General features: G+C 38.2%; 1 protein-coding gene, 1 long non-coding RNA gene and 1 pseudogene across 2 annotated transcripts; 2 read left to right on the plus strand and 1 right to left on the minus strand.

The window, feature by feature from the left end:
• Positions 1-1,361: 1,361 nt before the first annotated feature.
• Positions 1,362-2,001, plus strand: LOC145906756 (uncharacterized). Its single transcript, XR_014402861.1, has 3 exons — positions 1,362-1,467; positions 1,522-1,586; positions 1,812-2,001. It is a non-coding gene; the product is annotated as an uncharacterized LOC145906756 (long non-coding RNA).
• A 582-nt stretch (positions 2,002-2,583) lies between these two features.
• LOC145907407 (uncharacterized) lies at positions 2,584-7,010 on the minus strand (annotated as a pseudogene).
• Positions 7,011-11,258: 4,248 nt separating this feature from the next.
• On the plus strand, positions 11,259-23,667 carry LOC145906810 (lethal(2) giant larvae protein homolog 1-like). Its single transcript, XM_082994267.1, has 26 exons — positions 11,259-11,407; positions 11,658-11,755; positions 12,037-12,118; positions 12,273-12,400; positions 12,730-12,870; positions 13,258-13,420; positions 13,926-14,046; positions 14,216-14,267; positions 14,428-14,582; positions 14,675-14,892; positions 15,333-15,425; positions 15,718-15,846; positions 16,007-16,111; positions 16,351-16,495; positions 16,701-16,828; positions 17,110-17,307; positions 17,497-17,665; positions 18,172-18,288; positions 18,691-18,862; positions 19,095-19,264; positions 19,470-19,586; positions 20,043-20,212; positions 20,656-20,812; positions 21,276-21,375; positions 22,365-22,417; positions 22,581-23,667. Exons 1-25 carry the CDS (start codon positions 11,327-11,329, stop codon positions 22,411-22,413), a joined length of 3,258 nt encoding a protein of 1,085 aa, XP_082850393.1. The 5' UTR covers positions 11,259-11,326; the 3' UTR covers positions 22,414-22,417; positions 22,581-23,667.
• The last annotated feature ends 127 nt before the right edge of the window (positions 23,668-23,794 follow it).

Here is a 23,794-nt window from a genome sequence, read left to right on the forward strand (position 1 = left end):
TAAATACTCTAATGTGGGTTGGGCCTAGATTTCAGTTATGGTGTAGTCTGGAAGCATTAAATACTCTAATGTGGGTTGGGCCTAGATTTCAATTATGGTGTAGTCTGGAAGCATTAAATACTCTAATGTGGGTTGGGCCTAGATTTCAGTGATGGTGTAGCGTGGAAGCATTAAATACTCTAATGTGGGTTGGGCCCAGATTTCAGTTATGGTGTAGCGTGGAAGCATTAAATACTCTAATGTGGGTTGGGCCCAGATTTCAGTTATGGTGTAGCATGGAAGTATTAAATACTCTAATGTGGGTTGGGCCTAGATTTCAGTTATGGTGTAGCGTGGAAGCATTAAATACTCTAATGTGGGTTGGGCCCAGATTTCAGTTATGGTGTAGCATGGAAGTATTAAATACTCTAATGTGGGTTGGGCCTACATTTCAGTGATGGTGTAGCGTGGAAGCATTAAATACTCTAATGTGGGTTGGGCCCAGATTTCAGTTATGGTGTAGCGTGGAAGCATTGAATACTCTAATGTGGGTTGGGCCCAGATTTCAGTTATGGTGTAGCGTGGAAGCATTAAATACTCTAATGTGGGTTGGGCCTAGATTTCAGTTATGGTGTAGCGTGGAAGCATTAAATACTCTAATGTGGGTTGGGCCCAGATTTCAGTTATGGTGTAGCATGGAAGTATTAAATACTCTAATGTGGGTTGGGCCTAGATTTCAGTTATGGTGTAGCGTGGAAGCATTAAATACTCTAATGTGGTTTGGGCCTAGATTTCAGTTATGGTGTAGTCTGGAAGTATTAAATACTCTAATGTGGGTTGGGCCTGGATTTCATTTATGGTGTAGCGTGGAAGCATTAAATACTCTAATGTGGGTTGGGCCTGGATTTCAGTTATGGTGTAGCGTGGAAGCATTAAATACTCTAATGTGGGTTGGGCCTAGATTTCAGTGATGGTGTAGCGTGGAAGCATTAAATACTCTAATGTGGGTTGGGCCCAGATTTCAGTTATGGTGTAGCGTGGAAGCATTAAATACTCTAATGTGGGTTGGGCCCAGATTTCAGTTATGGTGTAGCGTGGAAGCATTAAATACTGTAATGCGGGTTGGGCCCAGATTTCGGTTATGGTGTAGCGTGGAAGCATTAAATACTCTAATGCGGGTTGGGCCCAGATTTCGGTTATGGTGTAGTCTGGAAGCATTAAATACTCTAATGTGGTTTGGGCCTAGATTTCAGTTATAGTGAAGCTTAATAACTTTATACTCTGTGGGTTGGTGTATGACTGGAACTATTATATTTTGGTTTTGCTTCGCTTACTTTGCACAAGCTCAGACCATCAGAATGAAGCATGTTGCCAATGTGTTTAGATCCATTAACATAATTTAGGTCATTCTATTTTGACTATGTTGGTTTCAACAAAAGACAAATGACATTTGAAGCGACAAGTCAAACAGAAGACACAAATCAAAAGGTTTGTTATGATTTTATTAAAAAAAAACAATTTTAAATGCTACTTGAATTTCAGCTGAACATCTGCAATGCTTCTGTTGGAATATTACATCTGTGGAAATAAAGTATAATTTGAATAAGGTAAGAATTACTGTTAAGTCTTTAAAGTTCATTTTGTGTGGTCCTTTTTACTCCTTCCCAAAAATGAAATTATTTTATATCATACTATGGATATGATAGTGTCTGTCGTCATACTACAAAATATTTTCACTTCGTATATTGTTTACATTGGATTTAAAAAAATGGATATTCCTGTATGATTCTTGATTGATAAAACAAAATTGTAACAAAGCTTTAACACTGCAGATTCTGCAAAGATAGAAGCCACCCTAAATAAGCTGCAAGAAACCAGATACAAATTTCCAAACATATTTTTTACAAAGTTGAAATCTTTATAAAACACACTATCTCATGTTAAACAGCATTTGTGTTATATATATTGTTTTGTGTATGCTAATTGTGATGCAATAAACTGTTTCTGCCACTGCCAGACAATGCAAATTTAAATGAACTTCCTTTGGGCACAAACATTGCACTCTTTGTCACATGTCGCTACAAAAACGGTGCTATTTGTTTTGTAATCGATTTCTCTTTTTTATGGCGAACTAAGTGCATTTCAGGCTTTCCAAATAAATAATGTTTGCTTATATGTTGATGGACTGCATTTTTATGTTGTGTTTGAAAAATTCCTACCACGCCCAGGAGGCTTTTCCATGTGGTCGTTGGCATTTTTGATAACCCAGACGCCTCGCCAGTAGCCATATGAAACTGGGTTGAACAACATAATACGTGTTGAAGAAAACACAATACTTAAATAGTATGGTCTTAAAATCACTCTGCAGAAGTGTTACACCTCTCAGGTTGAAGCCTGATTGGTCAGTTTTACCATCGCAAGGTATGGTATGAAATTCACTCTGCGAAAGTGTTACACCTCTCAGGTAGAGTCCCGATTGGTCAGGTTTACCATCACTCTACGAGTGTTACACCATTAGGGTCAAAACCCAAAGGTATGGTAGGAAATTCACTTCGCAGGAGTGTTACACCTCTCAGGTAGAGTCCCGATTGGTCAGGTTTACCGTCACTCCAAGAGTGTTACACCCTTTGGGCCAAAACCCAAAAGGTACGGTATTACATTCACTTTGCAGAAGTGATAAAACTAAAAAAATTGGGACATTGTGGTTGTTATGGTATAGTGAATAAATTTCATTTGGCTTGTGTTCTTATTTGTTTAACAGATTGTAATGTTGTTTGATTTACAATGTGCACACAAAATATTTATCTTTTTTTGCTTGCTTCTCTGAAAAACCAACACACATGATGTGAAACCACTGTCCACATCGAGTGCACTCAATCCAAACTTTTTTCAGGGGATTGGCGCCTTCATCTCCACATACTTTACATGTCTCTATTTCATTTGTGCCTTGAAGACACTTGCCAGCAATTTCCCTTAACATTTCAAGTCTATAGCTGTAGGTACAAACATTTTGCACAAGTTTTTCTCCAGTTGCCAGCCATTTTGCATACATACATATCATCACTCCACAGCTTGATCCATCTGGCTGTTTTGTTCTGTGTGGTATTTCCACAGTATTAATTTTCCAACCAAACTTTGTTGCCATTAGACAATTCACCATAGCTTTTGCAGTTTGAACATTGCTGTCTGTTTTTACACAAGGCATTGCTACTGGGTCTATGTACAGCATTTTTCGACCAGGGATGTCAACTACAAGCAAAACCCAGTGGAAGCCTGAAGAGTTCCAAGGTATAAACAGTGTTTGTTTCCCTTGCAAATTTATCCCTTCCCAAACTTTTTTAATTGAAGCTTTTCTTTGTAATATTTGAGCCACTGTCGAACAAACATAAAGTGTGTGTTGGTGCACACCAGTTAATCGCCACAAGTAGCTGTTAATGACTTCATCATAAAGCCAACCAACATTAAATCTGCTGTCATGCTTTTTAAGCTCGCAAACTTCAGCTGGTGGCAATGCATCATCCAGAGATTTTAACTCCAACAAAGAAATTGAATGAGGGCCGTTTTTTAAAATTGTACCAGAAGCTTTGTAACCGGTAACATGGGCTGTGATGTTTTTTTGCATCATTGAGTGTTTGTTCCGAACAATATCCATACAAGCCTCACCAGAAGATTTATGTTGGTCACAGGCTTTTGCTGCCTGTGGGGTTGTTAATTTTACACTTTTCTTTGATCGAGGAAACAAAGTTGTTACTTGGTGCAGCGGCTGCATAAGGTTGGCAAATTGTCCAACCCGTGATGAAAATGGATTGGGCTTTGGTCGCTTGCGGGGCAACTCATCATGGACAGTATTTTCAGAAGGTGTTGTTTTTCGCTTCCTTTTCAATGACTTAAGTTCTGGAGGTTGAGTAATTCTAAACCCAGAATCGTATGAACATGCTTTAGAAAACTTAGCCACCATGGCATTGCCATCAGAAATGCCTTCATCCAAAACCTGCTTGGAACTGACATCATATGAAAGGTCTATCAAATGCTTCATTAAATCAATAAACTTTTGATGGCTTTGTTTGCGATCTGAGGTTTTGTTGTCAGTACCGCAGGTTTTGTCGTCAGTTACAATGTTTTCAGGTTGAGAAATTGATTGGTTTGTGGAGGAATTCTTGATGTCTTGTGTTTTGACCACAGTATCACAAACAGTTTCAGCTGACAATTTGTTCACAACAACCGGATCCAAAACCATGTAAACAGAATTGGAGTACCAATCTGGCAGACTATGCCATCCAACATCTGCATACTTGTTAAAAATTGCAAACATGTGTTTGCATGGTAAAAAATTGTGTAAAAAATCATGACATGTACACTTTGGAAAATCTCTTTCAGTGCCAAATTTAATGGTGTATATTTCAGAAGAGGAACTGCTTAATACAGTGAACAAGTCCCCTTTTCTACATATAGAACTTGCCTGAATGTTTGTAGTTTCTCCGATACGTTTTATACAATGTTTTACCAATTTTCTTGGTCGGTTTTGAAGAAAGCTGGGAACCTCAGCGTTGTAACTTCTGTAATTGCCAGAAGATCTCATGTTTTGTTGTTTGTATCTGCTCAAAGTAAAATTTATTGATTAATTTTGATTGCATGTTCTTGCATATAACCATAAATGTTTTAGTGGAGGTACACTCACTTCTCATATGCATTTGGCAAAAATTCGTGGTGCAAAATTGTAATTAAGCCAGAAAGCGACTTATCAGTCCGAAATCGCACATGGCATTCTTTTAAAACTCGGTTTTGTCTCTCAACACCATTGTTGGTGCGGATCAAAACCTTTAACTGGTCTGCTCGATAGAGCCACATCCAACGCTAGAAAACGTGCATGAACAGAAGTTACATTTAACATATATGTTTTGTAAATACTCAAACCTCTTTATCCTTAAGCCAAATATTTGTGAAGTATTTTTGTAGTTTTGGGTTGTTTTCCCAAACTGAACTTGACTCAAATATCTGCAGTGCATTGTTGCAGCTTTTTTCACATTCAGCGTTAGCAATTCCTCTCATAAATGTCAAAACTTTGTCCTTGTCTGGACCTACTTGGTTTTCAGATTTTTTAACCCATCTTTCCCATGCCTGTTCACGATGAAAATCGCAAATGAGGACACGGACATCTAGAAAATAGTTATTTTTACATATGTGGTACATGTATATTTGATGCAGAACTTTAACCTGTAAAAATGCTTTCAATGGCATGGATCTCAGCATCACATTTATCTACCATAAAAAATGATGGTTGCCATGCAGGAGTCCATTCTTTCAATATTTTCAGTGCCTCTTCAATGTCCAATTGTCTTTCATTCTGTGTAATGAAACTGGCAACAACTTGATAGCCAACATTTGTCTTCACACAGAGAAAAAACAATGGGAGAGCATATTTGGATGTCTTGTAGGTAGCATCCATTAGACAAATGTCTTGGCCGTAGCGCAGAAGCAATCTACGCTGCCATGCAAACTGATGGATAAACAGCATGGTTTGTTCAGATTGAATGACTGGTGCTGTTTCTCCATCAACTACTTCAGGTTCCATGTTAGCAATGAATGGCCGGAAATATATTTTGTCATTGGCATCTCCTGCCTTCACCCATTCATCCACCAAGCACTGGACATTAGTTTGATCAATTTTTGCAAATCTGTGTTTACAAAATACTCGGTAATAATGACTTTGAATGTCCTTTTTTGTTGGATAAAATCTCCTGTTTGAAGTAGATGGTGGGGTATCATTTTGAAAAAGTTCATGGGCAACATAATGTTTTAGGCTTCTAAGAATTTCCTCAATACTGCATACACCTTCTGTAACCAATTGATCTATTTTGGCAATTATTCTTTGATCAACAGGTTGAAGGAAACCAGCAGCCTTAAAATATGTAATATGGTAAATAAACAGTTCAAAAGTAAACATTTAATTTAAATAACATTCTTACTTCCCCTAAAACATGACCGGTGTGGTCATCCTGAGATGGAAAGCAAACACTGTAAGTTTGTTGCTTTAGCAAGTGCTTATCGTTGTTTTGCAGCAAATCTTTTACAACAACACTTGTCTTGTCCATTTTAGATTTACATTTCGAGATTATCTAATCATATTACAGAAGAAATTATTGATATCCAACTAAATAAAATTAGATTCAAACAAGTTGAAGAAGTACCTGAAACTGTGGAAACTTCATAATTTCCTGAATTACAATTTTTGCCTTGCAGTTAGTTTTTTTGGTCCCTTGAATACACAAATGTTTTTTGCAAGGATTTGGATGATCTTGCAACTGATCAAAGGGGTTTCAATATTTTATCATAGAAAACATAAAGTCACTTACATGTGTAGGTGGTGCAACATGACGCCTTTCATTTTTAATCTTGTTGCGATCTTTAGAATGTTGGCATTCCAAGACCTTTGTTTGTACTATGATGTAGGGAGTGGATGTACTGTCCCAATGCAAGCGACCTATTAAAATATCTAAAAAAAATCACAAATGTAATCAGTTTGTATTGTCATACAATTATGGCTTGATGAACTTTCTTTTAATAAGTAAAACTAAGCTAAAAAGCAGGCCTTTTTTTATCATACCAAATGAATTCTTCGAGAAATGAATGAACTTTGTCAATGTGGAGATTTCAAATTTCTCAACTAAATCATTTGCCTGAGTCATTGAACAAGCCCACTGCAACAATTGTTGGATTTACTCTAAACTTAAATTTATAAACTGCACCAATTACCAGTCTTATATTACCTGCAAATTTTGTTTGCTATTCTCCTTTGCTGCTTCTGATATATTTTGCTAAAATAAACAACCACACATATGCACAAAGCATTGTGTTAAGCTATACAATTTACTAACCATTTTAGTTAAACAAGTGAATTCGTTCTTCACAAACTTCACAAAATATCTCTCTTCCTGTTGTAAACCTGCACCTTGGCTATTAAGGCTTTCTCTTATTGTTTTGCTTGCCTTTTCAAGATTGTATTTTGATAGCTTGTTCTGTGCCCAAGACATTAATGTAATGATAGTTAATAACATTTAAATGCATACTTACTAAGCCTTCAAACTTTGCAAACACCAAAACATCAAAGATGGTTATTACATATTGATATAGTTTGTTTGGTTCAGATTGGCGGTCAAAATGCCAAAGTGATTCAAAGCACTCTGAACGTGTAATTATGTATGGTATGGCAGCATCATTCCAATGCACTGAGCTTTTACATGCATCTTCAAACGTAAAAAGAGGTTTCGAAAAAAAAAAACTTTTTGAATTGATGCAGCATATTTGTTGCTTCATGTTTGGATCCATACCACTAATAAATAAAAGCACAAATGAAATACTTCCATAATACAACAAAAACATGTTCATGTGCCTGAACATAGAACTTTTATTACTACTTAACAGATTCTTAGACCAATTTGTGACAATGCAAGTTTCATTCTTTAATATTCACAGCGTAATAACTAACCTTCTCCAGAGTATTTGAGAATGTAAATTCCTTCTCACCGAATGCCACTTCATTTAGGATGCTAAAGCAAGTATTAAAATAGTTTTTAGGATTTAGAAAAGTTTTACATCTTACCAATGTTGAACAATATCTTCAGAGATTAATAAATTTTTTGGCATTGGCACACAATTTCGAAATTGCCTAGACTCATGAGAGTCAACAACATCTTTCAAAAGATTGAAACTTCTTTTACAAAAAAACATCTCTTCGCACAAAATCAATTCGATTTTTAGCAGAACAGAACCTAAATAAACAATAAATACAAATGGTCACTACAAATAAACCAAATTAAAGTAATTTCTATTTTACACATAAAGCTTCCAGGCTACACCATAACTGAAATCTAGGCCCAACCCACATTAGAGTATTTAATGCTTCCACGCTACACCATAACTGAAATCTAGGCCCAACCCGCATTAGAGTATTTAATGCTTCCACGCTACACCATCACTGAAATCTGGGCCCAACCCACATTAGAGTATTTAATGCTTCCACGCTACACCATAACTGAAATCTGGGCCCAACCCACATTAGAGTATTTAATGCTTCCACGCTGCACCATAACTGAAATCCAGGCCCAACCCACATTAGAGTATTTAATACTTCCAGACTACACCATAACTGAAATCTAGGCCCAAACCATATTAGAGTATTTAATGCTTCCACGCTACACCATAACTGAAATCTAGGCCCAACCCACATTAGAGTATTTAATGCTTCCAGACTACACCATAACTGAAATCTAGGCCCAACCCACATTAGAGTATTTAATACTTCCATGCTACACCATAACTGAAATCTAGGCCCAACCCACATTAGAGTATTTAATGCTTCCACGCTACACCATAACTGAAATCTAGGCCCAACCCACATTAGAGTATTTAATGCTTCCACGCTACACCATAACTGAAATCTGGGCCCAACCCACATTACAGTATTTAATGCTTCCACGCTACACCATCACTGAAATCTAGGCCCAACCCACATTAGAGTATTTAATGCTTCCAGACTACACCATAACTGAAATCTAGGCCCAACCCACATTAGAGTATTTAATGCTTCCATGCTACACCATAACTGAAATCCAGACCCAACCCACATTAGAGTATTTAATGCTTCCACGCTACACCATAACTGAAATCTAGGCCCAACCCACATTAGAGTATTTAATGCTTCCACGCTACACCATCACTGAAATCTAGGCCCAACCCACATTAGAGTATTTAATGCTTCCAGACTACACCATAACTGAAATCTAGGCCCAACCCACATTAGAGTATTTAATGCTTCCACGCTACACCATAACTGAAATCTGGGCCCAACCCACATTAGAGTATTTAATGCTTCCACGCTACACCATAACTGAAATCTAGGCCCAACCCACATTAGAGTATTTAATGCTTCCAGACTACACCATAACTGAAATCTAGGCCCAACCCACATTAGAGTATTTAATACTTCCACGCTACACCATAACTGAAATCTGGGACCAACCCACATTAGAGTATTTAATGCTTCCAGACTACACCATAACTGAAATCCAGGCCCAACCCACATTAGAGTATTTAATGCTTCCACGCTACACCATAACTGAAATCTAGGCCCAACCCACATTAGAGTATTTAATGCTTCCACGCTACACCATAAATGAAATCTAGGCCCAACCCACATTAGAGTATTTAATGCTTCCAGACTACACCATAACTGAAATCTAGGCCCAACCCACATTAGAGTATTTAATGCTTCCACGCTACACCATAACTGAAATCTAGGCCCAACCCACATTAGAGTATTTAATGCTTCCACGCTACACCATAAATGAAATCCAGGCCCAACCCACATTAGAGTATTTAATACTTCCAGACTACACCATAACTGAAATCTAGGCCCAACCCACATTAGAGTATTTAATGCTTCCACGCTACACCATAAATGAAATCCAGGCCCAACCCACATTAGAGTATTTAATGCTTCCACGCTACACCATAACTGAAATCCAGGCCCAACCCACATTAGAGTATTTAATGCTTCCACGCTACACCATAACTGAAATCTAGGCCCAACCCACATTAGAGTATTTAATACTTCCAGACTACACCATAACTGAAATCTAGGCCCAACCCACATTAGAGTATTTACTGCTTCCACGCTACACCATAAATGAAATCCAGGCCCAACCCACATTAGAGTATTTAATACTTCCAGACTACACCATAACTGAAATCTAGGCCCAACCCACATTAGAGTATTTAATGCTTCCACGCTACACCATAACTGAAATCTAGGCCCAACCCACATTAGAGTATTTAAATACTTCCATGCTACACCATAACTGAAATCTAGGCCCAACCCACATTACAGTATTTAATGCTTCCACGCTACACCATAACTGAAATCTGGGCCCAACCCACATTAGAGTATTTAATGCTTCCAGACTACACCATAAATGAAATCTGGGCCCAACCCACATTATATTCTTCAAAACATTCACGGTTCAGTTGACACGTTTCAGACTACAGCGCACTTCACGCACATTTGACGCACGCACAACCTTGTCCATTGTTAAAAGCGATTGTGACGTCATAATCTGGTTTGCGTCGATGCCCCCGTTATGTGGTCAATGTATCTACCCTAAAAGAGGAGGTCACCGCCCAAACTGATACTGTTTCGTTTTGTTTATCTTTTATACAAGGACTTATTGTTGAAAACATGGTTTGTGCTTAGTTGTATAAGGATGTTCGTTTAGAAGCTAAGTTTAATGACGATTGTGTTTATGTTTTTACAAAGGTTTGTTAATTTTTGTGTAAGTAAAGCTCTGTGAAAATCAACATATTAGTTTTTTTATCCATTTACTTTCAGAAATAAACAAAACTTTTGTTTTGTGTTTTTAAAATTTTGTCATAAATCTAAATTAAAATTAATTAGCAAAAGTTTTGTGAATAAATCAAATGAGTGATAATGGTTTTTGCCAACATTGTTGTAATTTTATCGGCAATCAGCACATAAATATAAAATGATGCATTAACACATAAAAAGTGTTTGTTCATTGCCTTCCATTGTTTCCAAAAAATATCCTCAATGCAAATTACAAACTTTCCAATCTACCTTGCAAAGACTCGTAACAAATGATTTTTAAAAATTTGCTGCCATCGCCAAATCTGGGGAATTGCCCTTTGGTGTCGGGCATTTTCAGGTTTTAAAAAATATTTTTTGTCGGTCATAAAACACATGTTAATTAATGATGCTTTAATGTGAGAAGGTAACGCAATGATTGTGTGATTCGATAAGTATTCAGAGTGACACAAATCATGATCTTCCCACCCGGCAGTGAGAAAATTATTGATCCTAATAATTTTTTAACTTAGTTTTTACTAGAATGCTTGTTGTTTCACTGATTTCTATGTTTTAATTTGAATGCACTAACGGCAAGCATTTAAAATCGGTGAAAAAATGTTTGTGAATTTTGTGTATTAAGGAATATTCATGGGGAAATTAAAGGTAATGATGTCTTGAGCTTGTAGTTCTCATGCATTATTATTAATTATTGATGATTTCTTGCTTTTAACATTCCATTTTCTGGAAGTCCTGTGTAACGGTCAAGGTTTATTGGTTTCAAGCACCGACTTTATTATTTCAACAAGAAACTGGTTGTCTTTGTTGTTGATTTCTCCAATTTACTTCCAGATATATATTTTACACTATCTGTTTTAATCATATCTTTATTTGAATGTTTGTTTGTTCTTCTATAGATCAGCATTTTTAGATGTTAGGTGTTATGCTACTTGTGTTTAAACTCTGCAACACCTGACCCTCAGCACAGCCATGTTCCGCAAGTGGAAAAAAGGAGGCCATCTTGACCCACAGAGAGAGAAAATAAAAAGTGAACTTTTTACTTTCAAAAAGGTTTGTTACATATACTGTTAGACTGGTTTAATCTTTAATCAAGATACAGTGACATGTAAAATCAATCAACCTCGTATCTTTTGAGACTGATTAGTTGGCCAGACCAGTTATCTTGTAGGTGTCATATTTAACATTGAACTTTTCAACTTAAATTACTTCCTTTAGCAAGGGTATGAATAGTTTACAATTTAGTCAGTATGTCATTTTTTTCGAAGTTTATAATTATTTACTATATTTTGTTTTTTTGCAGACAGTCGAACATGGATTTCCGCACCATCCATGTGCGTTTGCTTATGACCCTGTTCTAAAACTTATGGCAATTGGCACCAAAACTGGTGCTGTAAAAATGTAAGGATGTCTTTTTGAACATTTTTACACAAACACAAACAACATTGCACTTCAGTATAGTGAATATTATGTTTTAATATGCATTTTTATTTATCTTGGCAATGCATTCTAGTGCAAATTAGGATACTTGATTAAAATTACCTTTGAACAATTAGGATTAAGAAGTGCTTAAACATGTCCAAGAATATATTTCACAACATGAAGCTCAAATGCCAAACACAATTAATGTGCTTGCTACAAGCAAAAATTTAAGTCACATTGCTTTAAAAACTATTGTCTAGATTTGGATCACCAGGTGTGGAATTCACAGGGATTCATTCCGACATAAATCAAGTTCTCCAGCTGCACTTTGTACCTGGCGAGGTAAGCTGAATTTATTGATGAAAGTTTAAAATCACTTCTTAAATTTTAAAACGCTGCTGAGTAGATTGAGTCAATCTTTTTAATCGCATCTAACCATAGTAGTTTGACCATAGTTTTTGTGCAGTATTTATATAATAAGTTGTTATTCATGCAGGGGCGAATCATTAGCATATTAGACGACAACACGATCCATCTATGGGAGCTCTGTTCTGTTAAGGAAGATAAGCAAGGTGCTCAGGGTCTTGTGGAAGTTGGAGCTTCACAGCTATCCGGTCGTCCAGGGTAAAAAATATTCATTTTGTAACATGGGCAAAACATTCGCTTGATGTGTAAGACTGATTCCTTAACAGATTCTAGACCTTAATTTGGCATTGTCCTCATGCCAGCTACACCAATGTATTAAGATCTGAATTACTGTGGAACAGTTTGTTTCAACAATTAAATTTACATGATATGTGCATCACTAAGGGCACCAATGATCCCTCCAGGATTGACAAATAAAGTTTCCCTTTGATGATTTGAATGTTTCTTTGACTTCTTAATTCAGTTTATACTTTCAAACTTTTGTCTGTGCTCTGTGGGTATGAAGTCAATCATGTTGTATTTGTCAGGACCAACCAAATCACTGTGGTTACAATACAATCCGGCAATGAACTGATGTGGGTTGGCACAGAAGGTGGAGGAATATACACTCTCACACTACCAGAGTTTGAAATGAAAGAAACCATCCATCAAGATCAAGTCATGCAGAGGTTCGTTTATGGTCTTGTCTCTTGTAAAGATTGTGGTGCTGAAATATTGACTAGTGGCTGGAATTGTGCTGTTGTGCAAAAATACTTGGTGGAAGTTACATTGATGCAAATTCTTCATGGAATGCTCCACATATCAGGTGTTTGAAGCCACAGCTCTTGTTCACATGAGATTGCAATTTTACATAAAGACAAAGCCTCCTTGACTAATAATTTACCTTAGCATGTGGTTTGCATAAACATGTACTGCAGCATATATGTGTTGTTAACATTCTTCTTAACTTTTCAATTTGCCACAATATCCCCATGCATGCTGTGTAGTTGTTCCACAATCGGATGTGGACCCACTAATATAACAGACAAACTTTAAGTCCTGTTATTTGTGGTCAGCATTCCAGATCATTACAAGACTGGCAAAGCTCTTGGTCTGGTGGAAGCAATTGCAGAACACCCATCCAACCCCTCCCAAATACTTATCGGATATAATCGTGGACTTATTGTGCTTTGGGATGATGCAAGTCAAAGTGTCGGGAGTTTTTATCTTTCAGAGAAGGTCAGAAATAAATCGGTTATATGGAGTTGTGTAGAGTTTGTAATGTGGAAGGTTACATGACATAAAAACAACTAATGATGCAGCATAGGGGTGATTTATTATTGGTGAACTTAAGTTGATTGATGCATATAAGTTTATTTTACTGATATATTTATTGATACGTATAATATACTCACAATTAATTGTGGGTGTAACTTTAGTTTAGCCAACAGAGTATATACATTATGTCATAACAATTTCTCTGCTGTAAGAAGCCCCACATTATTAACTCCACAACAGAAACTACAACGCACAAAGGCTTTTGCATTTCACCATTCGGCAAATATTACTTTTACAAGTTTTCTGTCTCATAAAATACCTCCAATGATGTAACCAATATAATGGTTTTATGTCATTTGTGTAGTGAGTGTATTTGTATGGCGTACATGCCTTGCTACTGTACACAAGTATGGGTCTCCTGGACACCATCCTGCCACCAATTGTTCACTGTTTAATTTGCACACAGGGATTGGAGTCAATTTCGTGGCTTTCTAATAGCAAGGAATTTATGAGTGCTCACACTGATGGATTTCTGTGCACATGGAGATTAGAATCCTCACAACCCCATACTTCATACACTCCCTATGGTAAGAGCAGTTAACTGACTGTGACATCCCATTATTTACATTCATTAATTAGTTTTACTGATTCTTTCACAGTTGCTTTGATCAGTGATATTGTTATGTTTCTGAATTTATTTATAAAAGTTTTACAATGCAAGTAAAAATTTCATCATAATTTTGTTTTTCAACACAGGCCCCTTCCCTTGCAAAGCCATCACCAAGATTTTATGGAAATCATCGAGGATGTAAGTTTTTTTTTGAAACATTTTGAAAACAACTTTATTTTTGCCTCTGGGATTTTGTGTGTTTTCCAAACAATACAACTAAAATGAATTAAAATTATGAACAGACTTGAAATGCATTTCAATACATCTACTTATCAAACCAACCTGTATTTCTTGGCAGGGATCACTATCGGATATTCAGTGGTGGAATGCCACGTGCCAATTATGGAGATCGCCACTGTGTCAGTGTCATTCACGGTTCAAAGCATGTCACATTTGATTTTACATCACGCGTCATCGACTTCTTTGTAGTCTGTAAACATAAGTCAAATGCAGGTCAGTGCTCAGTATAAAGTATGTTAGAAAAATATGGCAAGTTTAAGGTCAAGTAAGGTTTTGCAAATTAGATGAACTTACCATGGTTACAGATTGGGAGGAACCAGAATTCCTGATAGTTTTGCTCGAGGAGGAATTGGTTGCGATCGATCTCACTCAGGACGAATGGCCTGGCATGATTCCCCCATACCTTGGATCTCCTCACGCTTCAGCGATCACATGTTCGGCACATACTGAGGATATCCCTGAAATGGTTTGGGAGAAGATTAAGATTGCCGCCAAGGCGATGAAAATTGGAAAATCGGAATCTGTGAGTAGCAACTTTGTACTAAGAATTCAAGTGTCATGTGGTGGCTTAGCAAAGTAAGCATGCATTTATTTCCAATGCAATACGATAAAGAAGTTTAACCATTTCATATTTACAATACATTTCACTTTTAATTTTGGCTATTTAAGAATCTGCCACATTTGTAAATTACTAACCATAACCAAAATTGTGGCCAGTTTCAATGCTGGTTAATCAAATGAACCATGCATAAAATGTAAACCCACTTAAAAAAGTTCATGCCATCGAAAGGCCACAATTCTGGCTATTATAGGTGTTGTAAATATAGCTGGGCACTTAACATTGCCTCTTAACCAATATTTCAAGTGGTTTCTCGAGTAGCGACGAGTTTTGTGGACGTGGTATCTCACACAGGATGCAGCGATGCGGAAAGACACATGATTGATAAAAAATGTTTTTTTTAGACATGGCCAATTACTGGGGGAAAAGATCTGGTTAAAACTAAACCTTCATCGCACGATATTCTCCTTACAGGCCACGAGGACGGCTCCATTAAGGTGGGCTTTTATAATCGTGATGTTAAGTGTCCGAACACTCACAGTTCTATTACATAGGTTGTTTGAAATTATCACTAAACTTTACTGGGTTTATTTTTAATACAACCCTTTTACCCCAACAACCTGTGATGATTTAAAACCATAAATTTATTAATTGACTTGCTTTAAAATTTAGTCACAGGCAAATATTCTGACTATAAACGATCTTTAAACAATTGCCGTTCACTTTTTTGTGTGGTTATGTTTATCATACATGGTTAATTCATCGAGGTAAACCATGTTAAATGTGCAGCTGTGGGATGTGTCAAATGTTTCAATGTATCCCATCCTCAAAATGCAAACCAACCAAGTTTTCGTCACCGACTCTGATGCAGGGAATGACGGAGATGGCTTCGAAGAACAGTTTCCCCCGTTTAGAAAGGTCATTAAATTTTCTTTTGCCAATCCTCGTTACTACTTCTATTTAAATATTCACAACCGGGTCCTGTTTGTAAAAGCTTGTGATTTTGAACTGATCCTGCCCTTACAGATGTGAAACCCGCAGACCAGGTTGTTTAACTCAATTGTATTTTTATGACAAGGTTGGTGAGTTTGACCCTTACAGCGACGATCCACGTCTTGCGATCCGAAAAGTTGCGATGTGTCCCACCACTGGAGCGCTGGTTGCCGGGGGAACAGCTGGTCAGGTACACAATTAATCTTTATATTTTCTTCAACTTTTTTCAGACAACTGACTTAATGCGACTTTTTAATGCAGAAAATGTTTATTTTGTTTGTGTTTCATTTTCAGCACACATCATTTTATATTTTTCAACTAACATATCCTGGTTACAATATGTTGTATGCCAATAACGAAATGCTCGCCATTTTGTAAATACTGGTTACACATAAATAATGATTAATAATTGGAGTTTAATGTTTTAAGGTTGTCGTGTTTGTGCTTTCAAACGAAGGAACCGAAACACTTGTCACAAGTAATCTGGTCGATATCCTTGAGGGAAGGGCGGACTTTACCTGGAAGGGCCACGGGCAACTCCAAACCAAGGACAACCACATAACAATGCCACCAGGTAAAGTCAGTCCTGACTTAAATTCAGTTGAAGTTATTTGATAATGGGTTGTAACTTTCGAAATTACTTAGTTTCTTTGATATGATGTAATTAGTGACACTCACTAAGGCTTTCCTGAACATTTGCATCAGGTGGGTTGAGAACATTTAGTCATATTATAATATTTATCCTAATGTTCATGAATTAACTCTGGTTCCCATGCTAGGTTACCAGGTTGCGACTGTTGTCCAGTGTCAACCTCCAGCAAGCATCACTTCGTTGAGTGTTTCGTCCAACTGGGGTTTGATCGGGCTTGGAACTGGCCATGGGTTTGCGTTGTTTGATTACCTGCAGGTGAAGAACAACCTAATTCTAATTTTGTGCTGGTACTGGGATTGTTTAACCAAATCCATATATTGACACAATTCCACTTTAAGTAAAACAAAGGGTGCTTGGAAGCTTGTGTTGGTATTCGTCTGAATGTGGACTGCAAGAATTCAAAATCAACCAACTTATTTTGTGTTGACATGTGTTTGCCACTAATACTGAACATTAATTCAAATGTTATTGATTTTAAATTCAGAGATTGACCCCCTGGAAACATTGGGAACTGAAATTGTGAATTATTTTGGCAGAATAAGTCGGTTCTGTCCCGCTGCACACTAGAAGCTGGAGACCACGCAGCAATGGAAGGTCATTTCTCCAGGATGAAGTCGATCAAGATGTCGCTCCGTCAATCGATGAGAAGGATCCGAGGAAGTTTTCATGGTGGAGGAAGAGGTTCTGTGAGGAGGAAGTCAGGAAGAAGAAGATACAAGAGAGATATGTCCCAGGTTTAGAAATTGTGGCGATGCCCAGATAATCCTTTCCGACTTGAAAGTCTTCATATAAAAAGCAATATTAAAAAAAAGTTTTGTGCCCAGTTGCGCTTTGATGATAGTCGGGCAAAGATTGGTGGAGATAAACCTGTTGATTGTGACGTGATAAACCTGCTGATTTGATTGTGACGTGTTTGGCAACAGAAACTGCAGGAGGCGAATGCAGCCCTTGTTGATGAGGAGGAGACTGCATCTGGGAGTGGATGGTCGCCAGCAGCAACCGGACAGCGGAGAGTTGAAGCGAGATCATCCGATGATGGGATGACTGGAATGGTTCGTTGCACCTACTTCGCCACAACCTACGTCCGCGACAGTAAGTTACCACGTCCCCTCTCTTCACGGTAGGATAAACACGTTGTGACGTCATACCAGCACTACCCAGTAGATATGTTTGTTATAAATAATCACGACCACTTTTTCGATCTCGTCAGTGCAGCTTGGCCACCTTGTCTGGAACTCACATGCCCAATTGATGACGTCACAATATAAATTCATAATCGTTTAAATTAATCTGACTGTGAAATGTGGATTAGCGAATATTCAACTGCCGTAACGTCAAAAGTTTGTCAAAAATAAGTTGTACGCTTGTAATTACACCGCGACCTGTGACACTTTAAGCAGATGATTCGTTGCAGCTTATGGAAAGTCATACAATGTTGCCTGGTACCTGTAGTTACGCTCGACCGCAAAACAAATATTTAAACCTGGATTGATTTATTTAATGACACAACGTTAACCTTGACTCCACACACACACACGTGATTTTATTGTTGCGTCATAGTACTGTATTAATCAGTCATAATGAGGTGTTTCTTGCAGCGGTTAGCACCACGCCAACGTTCTGGGCCGGAACAAACTCTGGCGGGATTTATGTGTTCTCCCTTCATGTACCAGATTACAACCAGAGACAAGATCATGACGTCACCACCGTTGTCGGTGAGAATACTATGATTTCTATTGTCACAATGGGCGATTTCTATGTGGAAAATTTTCTTGAAAATTATGAAGCTTTTTGTAAAATACGGATTATTAGTGGCATGATGGATACCAGACGTCTATGGTTTGATCAGTGCGGGTAAAAGAACAAATTATCGCTGTTCGCCTTTTAACAAATACCATCATAGTGACGTCATAAATACTGACCCCCAAAATCGGGCAAAGTTTCTGAAATAAATACAATTTCGGCATCAAAATGCTGCGTGCTTATTTTTTTGCAATATAACTTGTATGTATGCACTGATAACTGATGTATCGCCTACTATTATAAATCTGATAACAGCGGCATCTCAATAACAAAAAGAACCTTAACACGAGATTTGAGACAAACGTTGCTTCCAGGCAAACACATTCAGTTGATGCACCGAGCTCCTGTGGTGGACATAGCTGTGTTGGATGGATACGGGACGCCTGTACATGCTGTCCATGGCAGTGGAGATGGGAAACCAAGTAACGGGAATGCTGTTGGAAAGACTTCTCCGACAACTGCAGCCCACCACACTCTCGTCATCTGGTGAATTAAGAGATTTCTTGTTGATTTTCAACGAAATCAACACGTGTGGATTTTTTGTTGCTTTTTCAACTTTTTGATGTAAAAAGTTTAATTCAATTTTCAAGAAAGAATCAAAAATGCGCGTAATATTCCTCTGCTCGAACAACCTTTGTTGAACAACACGAAGGTTTTATCCTAATATCATGTTGTATCACCGCACCTCCTTAAAACCTCTCTTAATCTTGTCGTTAAGTTCCGAGGAGCAAATCAAAGTCTTCGCCCTCCCCAAAGTGGCGGCGAAACGGAAATTCAAACTGACAGCCGTGGATGGTTCGTTGATTCGCAGAGCGGAATACGCGAAGTTTACGTCATCAAAGAATCCGGATTATAATGAATACGGACTCGTCTGCCTCTCCAACATCGGTAAGAATATGTAATTACTACGTCACACTGACGTCATTGAATATTTTTTAATCGTCACGTGGCCAGGCCGTGTGAGAATCTGGGGAGCTTTTGAGTAATTTGTTAAAGTTTGGTTTCGTAAACCTCGCAAGTTGCCATAGAAACCGCCTGCACTGCTTCTGTGTTTGAACACGTGTTTTAAAAAGTCCTGATTTTGTGAAAACAGGTGAACTTCTGATATTTGGTCAGCTCCCGTCAATCCGACCGCAGGAAACGCACGCTTGCATCGCGAGGGACGACGCACAGGGAATATCGACCACTGTACTTACGACGCACGGACAAGGTAACAACCTTACTTACAATCAACCTTTATTCTAATATAAATCTAAAATCTGTGCCAATGTCACGTTGTTCTGGTGTCCGCTTCCGGTGGGCTTTGAACTCGCAACCCTTGGAGCTCGAAAGCGAGATTTTCAACACAAGCATTTCTTCCCGCGAATAAGTAAATGACGTAATAATGTTTTTATAGTTGTGGGCAAGGCCACTCTTTCGACCTAAATATCGCATCAGTGCAACTTTGGTTGGTTTTAGCTTTTGTTTGGTCACAGTGTTTCATCACGTTTGGCACCCAATGGTTAATGATGGCCGTGTAGTTACCACAAAGTGGACGTCTTGTAGTGTAATTTAGTTGACAAGATCGTTGTAAATCATACCAGCAGCACTGGTGAGGCGTATTAGGTCGGAAAAATGTCCATCTGTCTGCAGCTCACTATACAACTACACGTGTTTCAACTTCCAGGCATGTATCTCATATCCCCGTCGGAATATATCCGCTTCACACTTTCAACAACGAGTTCCATCGAACCCGTGTGTCGAGTACAAACTACTCGATCAACAAGTTCCGACGATGACGTCATCAACGAAGTCTCGGTGCAAGTTGTTGTGGAGGACGGGGCTGCGACGAAAGAGGTAAAAATATCGATAAATTTGTAACTGATGAGCGTTTGGTTTCAACGAAAATATGAAGGTCCTGGCGGTTTTCTGAAACCTCAGCAACAGAAATAAAAATAAGTCTCCATTTTATATCAGAAGAAATCCATTTGATGCGAAAATAATTGATTGGGAAGGTCATTGGTTGAACAACACTAAACATGATACACACAGGGTCAACGCAAGCGAGTTGTGCTCCCTTGGCAAAGTTTTACTTGCTTCGCCCAGTGAAATTGATACATGGCAGAGAAAGCCGGGTCTTAATGCACAAATCCGTAGATGGGTCGGACACTTATTTCAAAGTGTTGCGCCCCCTTTAATAATATGCGACCCAGACAGTTGCCTAATGGACCCGCGGGCCCTGTTTACACCATAATAATCTACTGGAAATCGGCACCAAATTTCCAACCATTTAACTCTAGGAACCAACGACTCCTAAACGATCTTCCACCAAGAACAACAGGACTGGAGGTGCTGCGGTGGTTGCCACGCAACCTTCTTCCCCCAAAACCCCCCTCTTGTGCGATCATGATGACGAAGATGATGATGACGACACACGTCACGTGGAAAAACATGAAAGTAAGACCGTTGCCTGGCAACCGCGGCGACTGGGTGTTTGTGTGATTGTGTCTGTTGCTGCTGTTGCTGTTGTTGTTGCCATTCTTGTTGTTATGAAACTAATCGCATTTTTATGTGAAAAAGTAATTCTTCGTCCAAATTGCTTTGAGGACTTCAGCTTGGAATTATTAATTTCCCTTAAAAATTAATTAACGAGGCCCTGATTCTCTGTTGGAATTGTTTGTTGAACTTGTAGCAACTTTCTAGAAAAGTTTAGTTTGCAAGTTTTCACGATCAAACACAACAGCACTTTTGACACATTGATTCAAGTAGAAGCTTTTAACGCCCAAAGCTGAAAAATCTTTACACAAACATCGTATTCCTGTCTTACGCATGGCCAGAAGCGCTGTAACCGCATGTCGTAAACTTGACTAACTTTCTCATAAGCTTGGGTTCGCATTATATTATTGTGGGTGCTTGTAAGGTGTTTTGGAGGAAGCCGAGCGAACCCTGGCTGAGGCAGGTGACGGAATCCATATCTCAAATTCTGATGAAGAAGAAGTAAACGTTCAAGAACTTCTCGGGTGAGGACGCACTGCAAACTTGAGTGGGGAAGTACCGGGTTCGCGTGAAAAAAACATAGAAATATTAGGGAATCCCCCGTAATTATTTAAGTATTTTTTTAGAAATTACGTCATTTTTGTTTTTTATTTCTATTTACTTTTGTTATTAACCGACTTTTGAGATAGTGAAAAACCCGCAGGAACATGGCAAGGTCATGCGAAGGTCGAGAGTTGGTGACAGTTTTATGTTAGGTTGGATTATTGGGGTTGGGGAGGAGCGGGCATATAAGGTAAAGTGAAGGTAGTCGCAGGGAGTGGGGCTGTGTTGATTCCGATGAAATTTAGTGAAACATTTTAGAATCAGCAACAATTTACTTTAGCGCAATTTATGAACATGTGTAAGCATCAAGCTCGGATATTATTAGATCTTGTTTATTTTCAAAATAGACGGCACAGTTTATGCGGGGTGGAAGTCAACAGACGGAGATGTGAGTGGGTTCACGTTGTACAAGTTGCAAAGTGTGAAAAAGACAGTTGGTTTTTCCAGATCAATAATTTTGCCTCCTGTTTTGAGTTAAATTATTTTATGCTTTGTCTTGTTTAAGTTAAGCTGACAACTTTTCTGTTTCTCCACAGAAGTAAAATAACTTAAAGTTTGCGTTGACCTTGTTTTGTTGTTTGAACAAAGCATCAGCACAGTTAAATAATTACAACCCGTCCTAATTTGTACTAACTTTCATCACTGTTAGTGCATGTTTGGTTTGCTTTGCATGAGTTTGGTGTTTTAACGGATTGCGTCGAACTACAATTCGGGTCGTCCTCCGAATTTGAAAAACCAAACTCGCGACAACCTCATTGGTTGCTGAAAACTCTTTGTAACCGCTCTGTTACGTCACTGGTGAATCTGTCGCTCGTATCTAACGGCACGTGGCTACGGTTTGAACTGTTCGCTACAGCGATTTTTATGTTTTACCGAACAATGGTTTTAGAAGATATGAATTTTGTTGCAGTGCTATAGCTGATGCTGAGAAGCAACTGGGAAAATCTGACGACGAATAAAAAGGTAGAATTCTGTGGGTTTCATTTTTATTTCGTATCGTTGACATAAAATGTAATTCAAACAACTTTGCTATAATACAAAAACCCCAAGAGTTTGTTGACGTAACTTCGCAAAACAACAGCTGGGTTGGATCTACTTCCCCAACCGATGTGAAATATTTTGACAGAGTTGACAACGATTCAGATCCAGACGGGAAAAAAACAAAAAATTCGATTTTGAAGATGGTGCTGCATTCTCACACTGATTCAGACAGCTGGCGATGACGCAAAGATGTTGTTTTTGAGGCTTTTCTCCCGACAGCATGTCACGTTTTTTTTTACTCCCCAGCAATTGCTTTTGTCTTTCTTGTGTCCGGGGTTTCCCCGTTTTTTTTGGCTTTATTGTAGGCCTTCTCCTCTGGTGCTTTCTGTGTTGTTGTTGTTGTTTAGGTGGTAGGCAAACTTTTATTGTTGCTAGTTGCGTTGATACCATGTCGTCGCCTTGTTTAAATCCAGTCATTCATAGGTCGGACCACGATTCCCATAATTATCTGTTTCTACCGGGAAGTTGAACTTGTCGGGTTTTTATTCAACAACAGTTTACCTTTTCTATTGCGAAACTATTTTATTGGACGGTTTGAAACCATTCTGGTGCATCCATTTATTTGTTTTTTAGTTTTTATTGAAACAATACCGTTTTTATTACAACTCAAAATCTATTTTGAGTGTTCGAAATATTTAATTGAAAAACACAAAATCTGAAGATTGATCATGTTTTTATAATTGCTTGGTGATAGTTGGTATACGACCTCCGTATCCTTCACAGTACAATTTTTGCGTTTTTTTTTGCAATTTTAGCAAATGTTTGGTGTTTATTGTGTGTTTGATACTAAAAACGGCTGTTTTTACTAACACCAATCCTGTCGTTGCCTCCCGCGTTTAAATCACACGCATCGTCTGTAAGTGTTTTTAATTCTTCGCATATTCCGCGTTCCTGCACATGTTTTGTCCCCTGTGGTACTTTCCCCAAAATCTCCCCCCTGGCCACGGTACGCCTTCACATAAAATTATATTTTGCAACAATATCATCTCTATCCTGATAAAACTCCTCAAGCTGATATTTGGACAAACGCGGATAATCCCCCCATGACGTTGGTACTTATGGTGGATTTTATGCATCACCGGTTTTGACCTCATCGTGTTCAGTTTCAACATTTGTCGCTTGAAAGTTATCGCTGCTGCCACATTTTAAAGTAATCCTGTCGTAATGCGCAAATAAATTAAAACCAAAAAAGTAACTTGGCACAGGGAATATCGACCACTGCGTTTAAGACAGCGACTCTACACACTTTTCCATATAATGCGATCCTTCCGTTTAAAATGTATTTCTGTGCAAACAGCA

Source organism: Ascidia mentula, chromosome 6, assembly GCF_947561715.1.
Source record: "Ascidia mentula chromosome 6, kaAscMent1.1, whole genome shotgun sequence".
Lineage (NCBI taxonomy): Eukaryota > Metazoa > Chordata > Ascidiacea > Phlebobranchia > Ascidiidae > Ascidia > Ascidia mentula.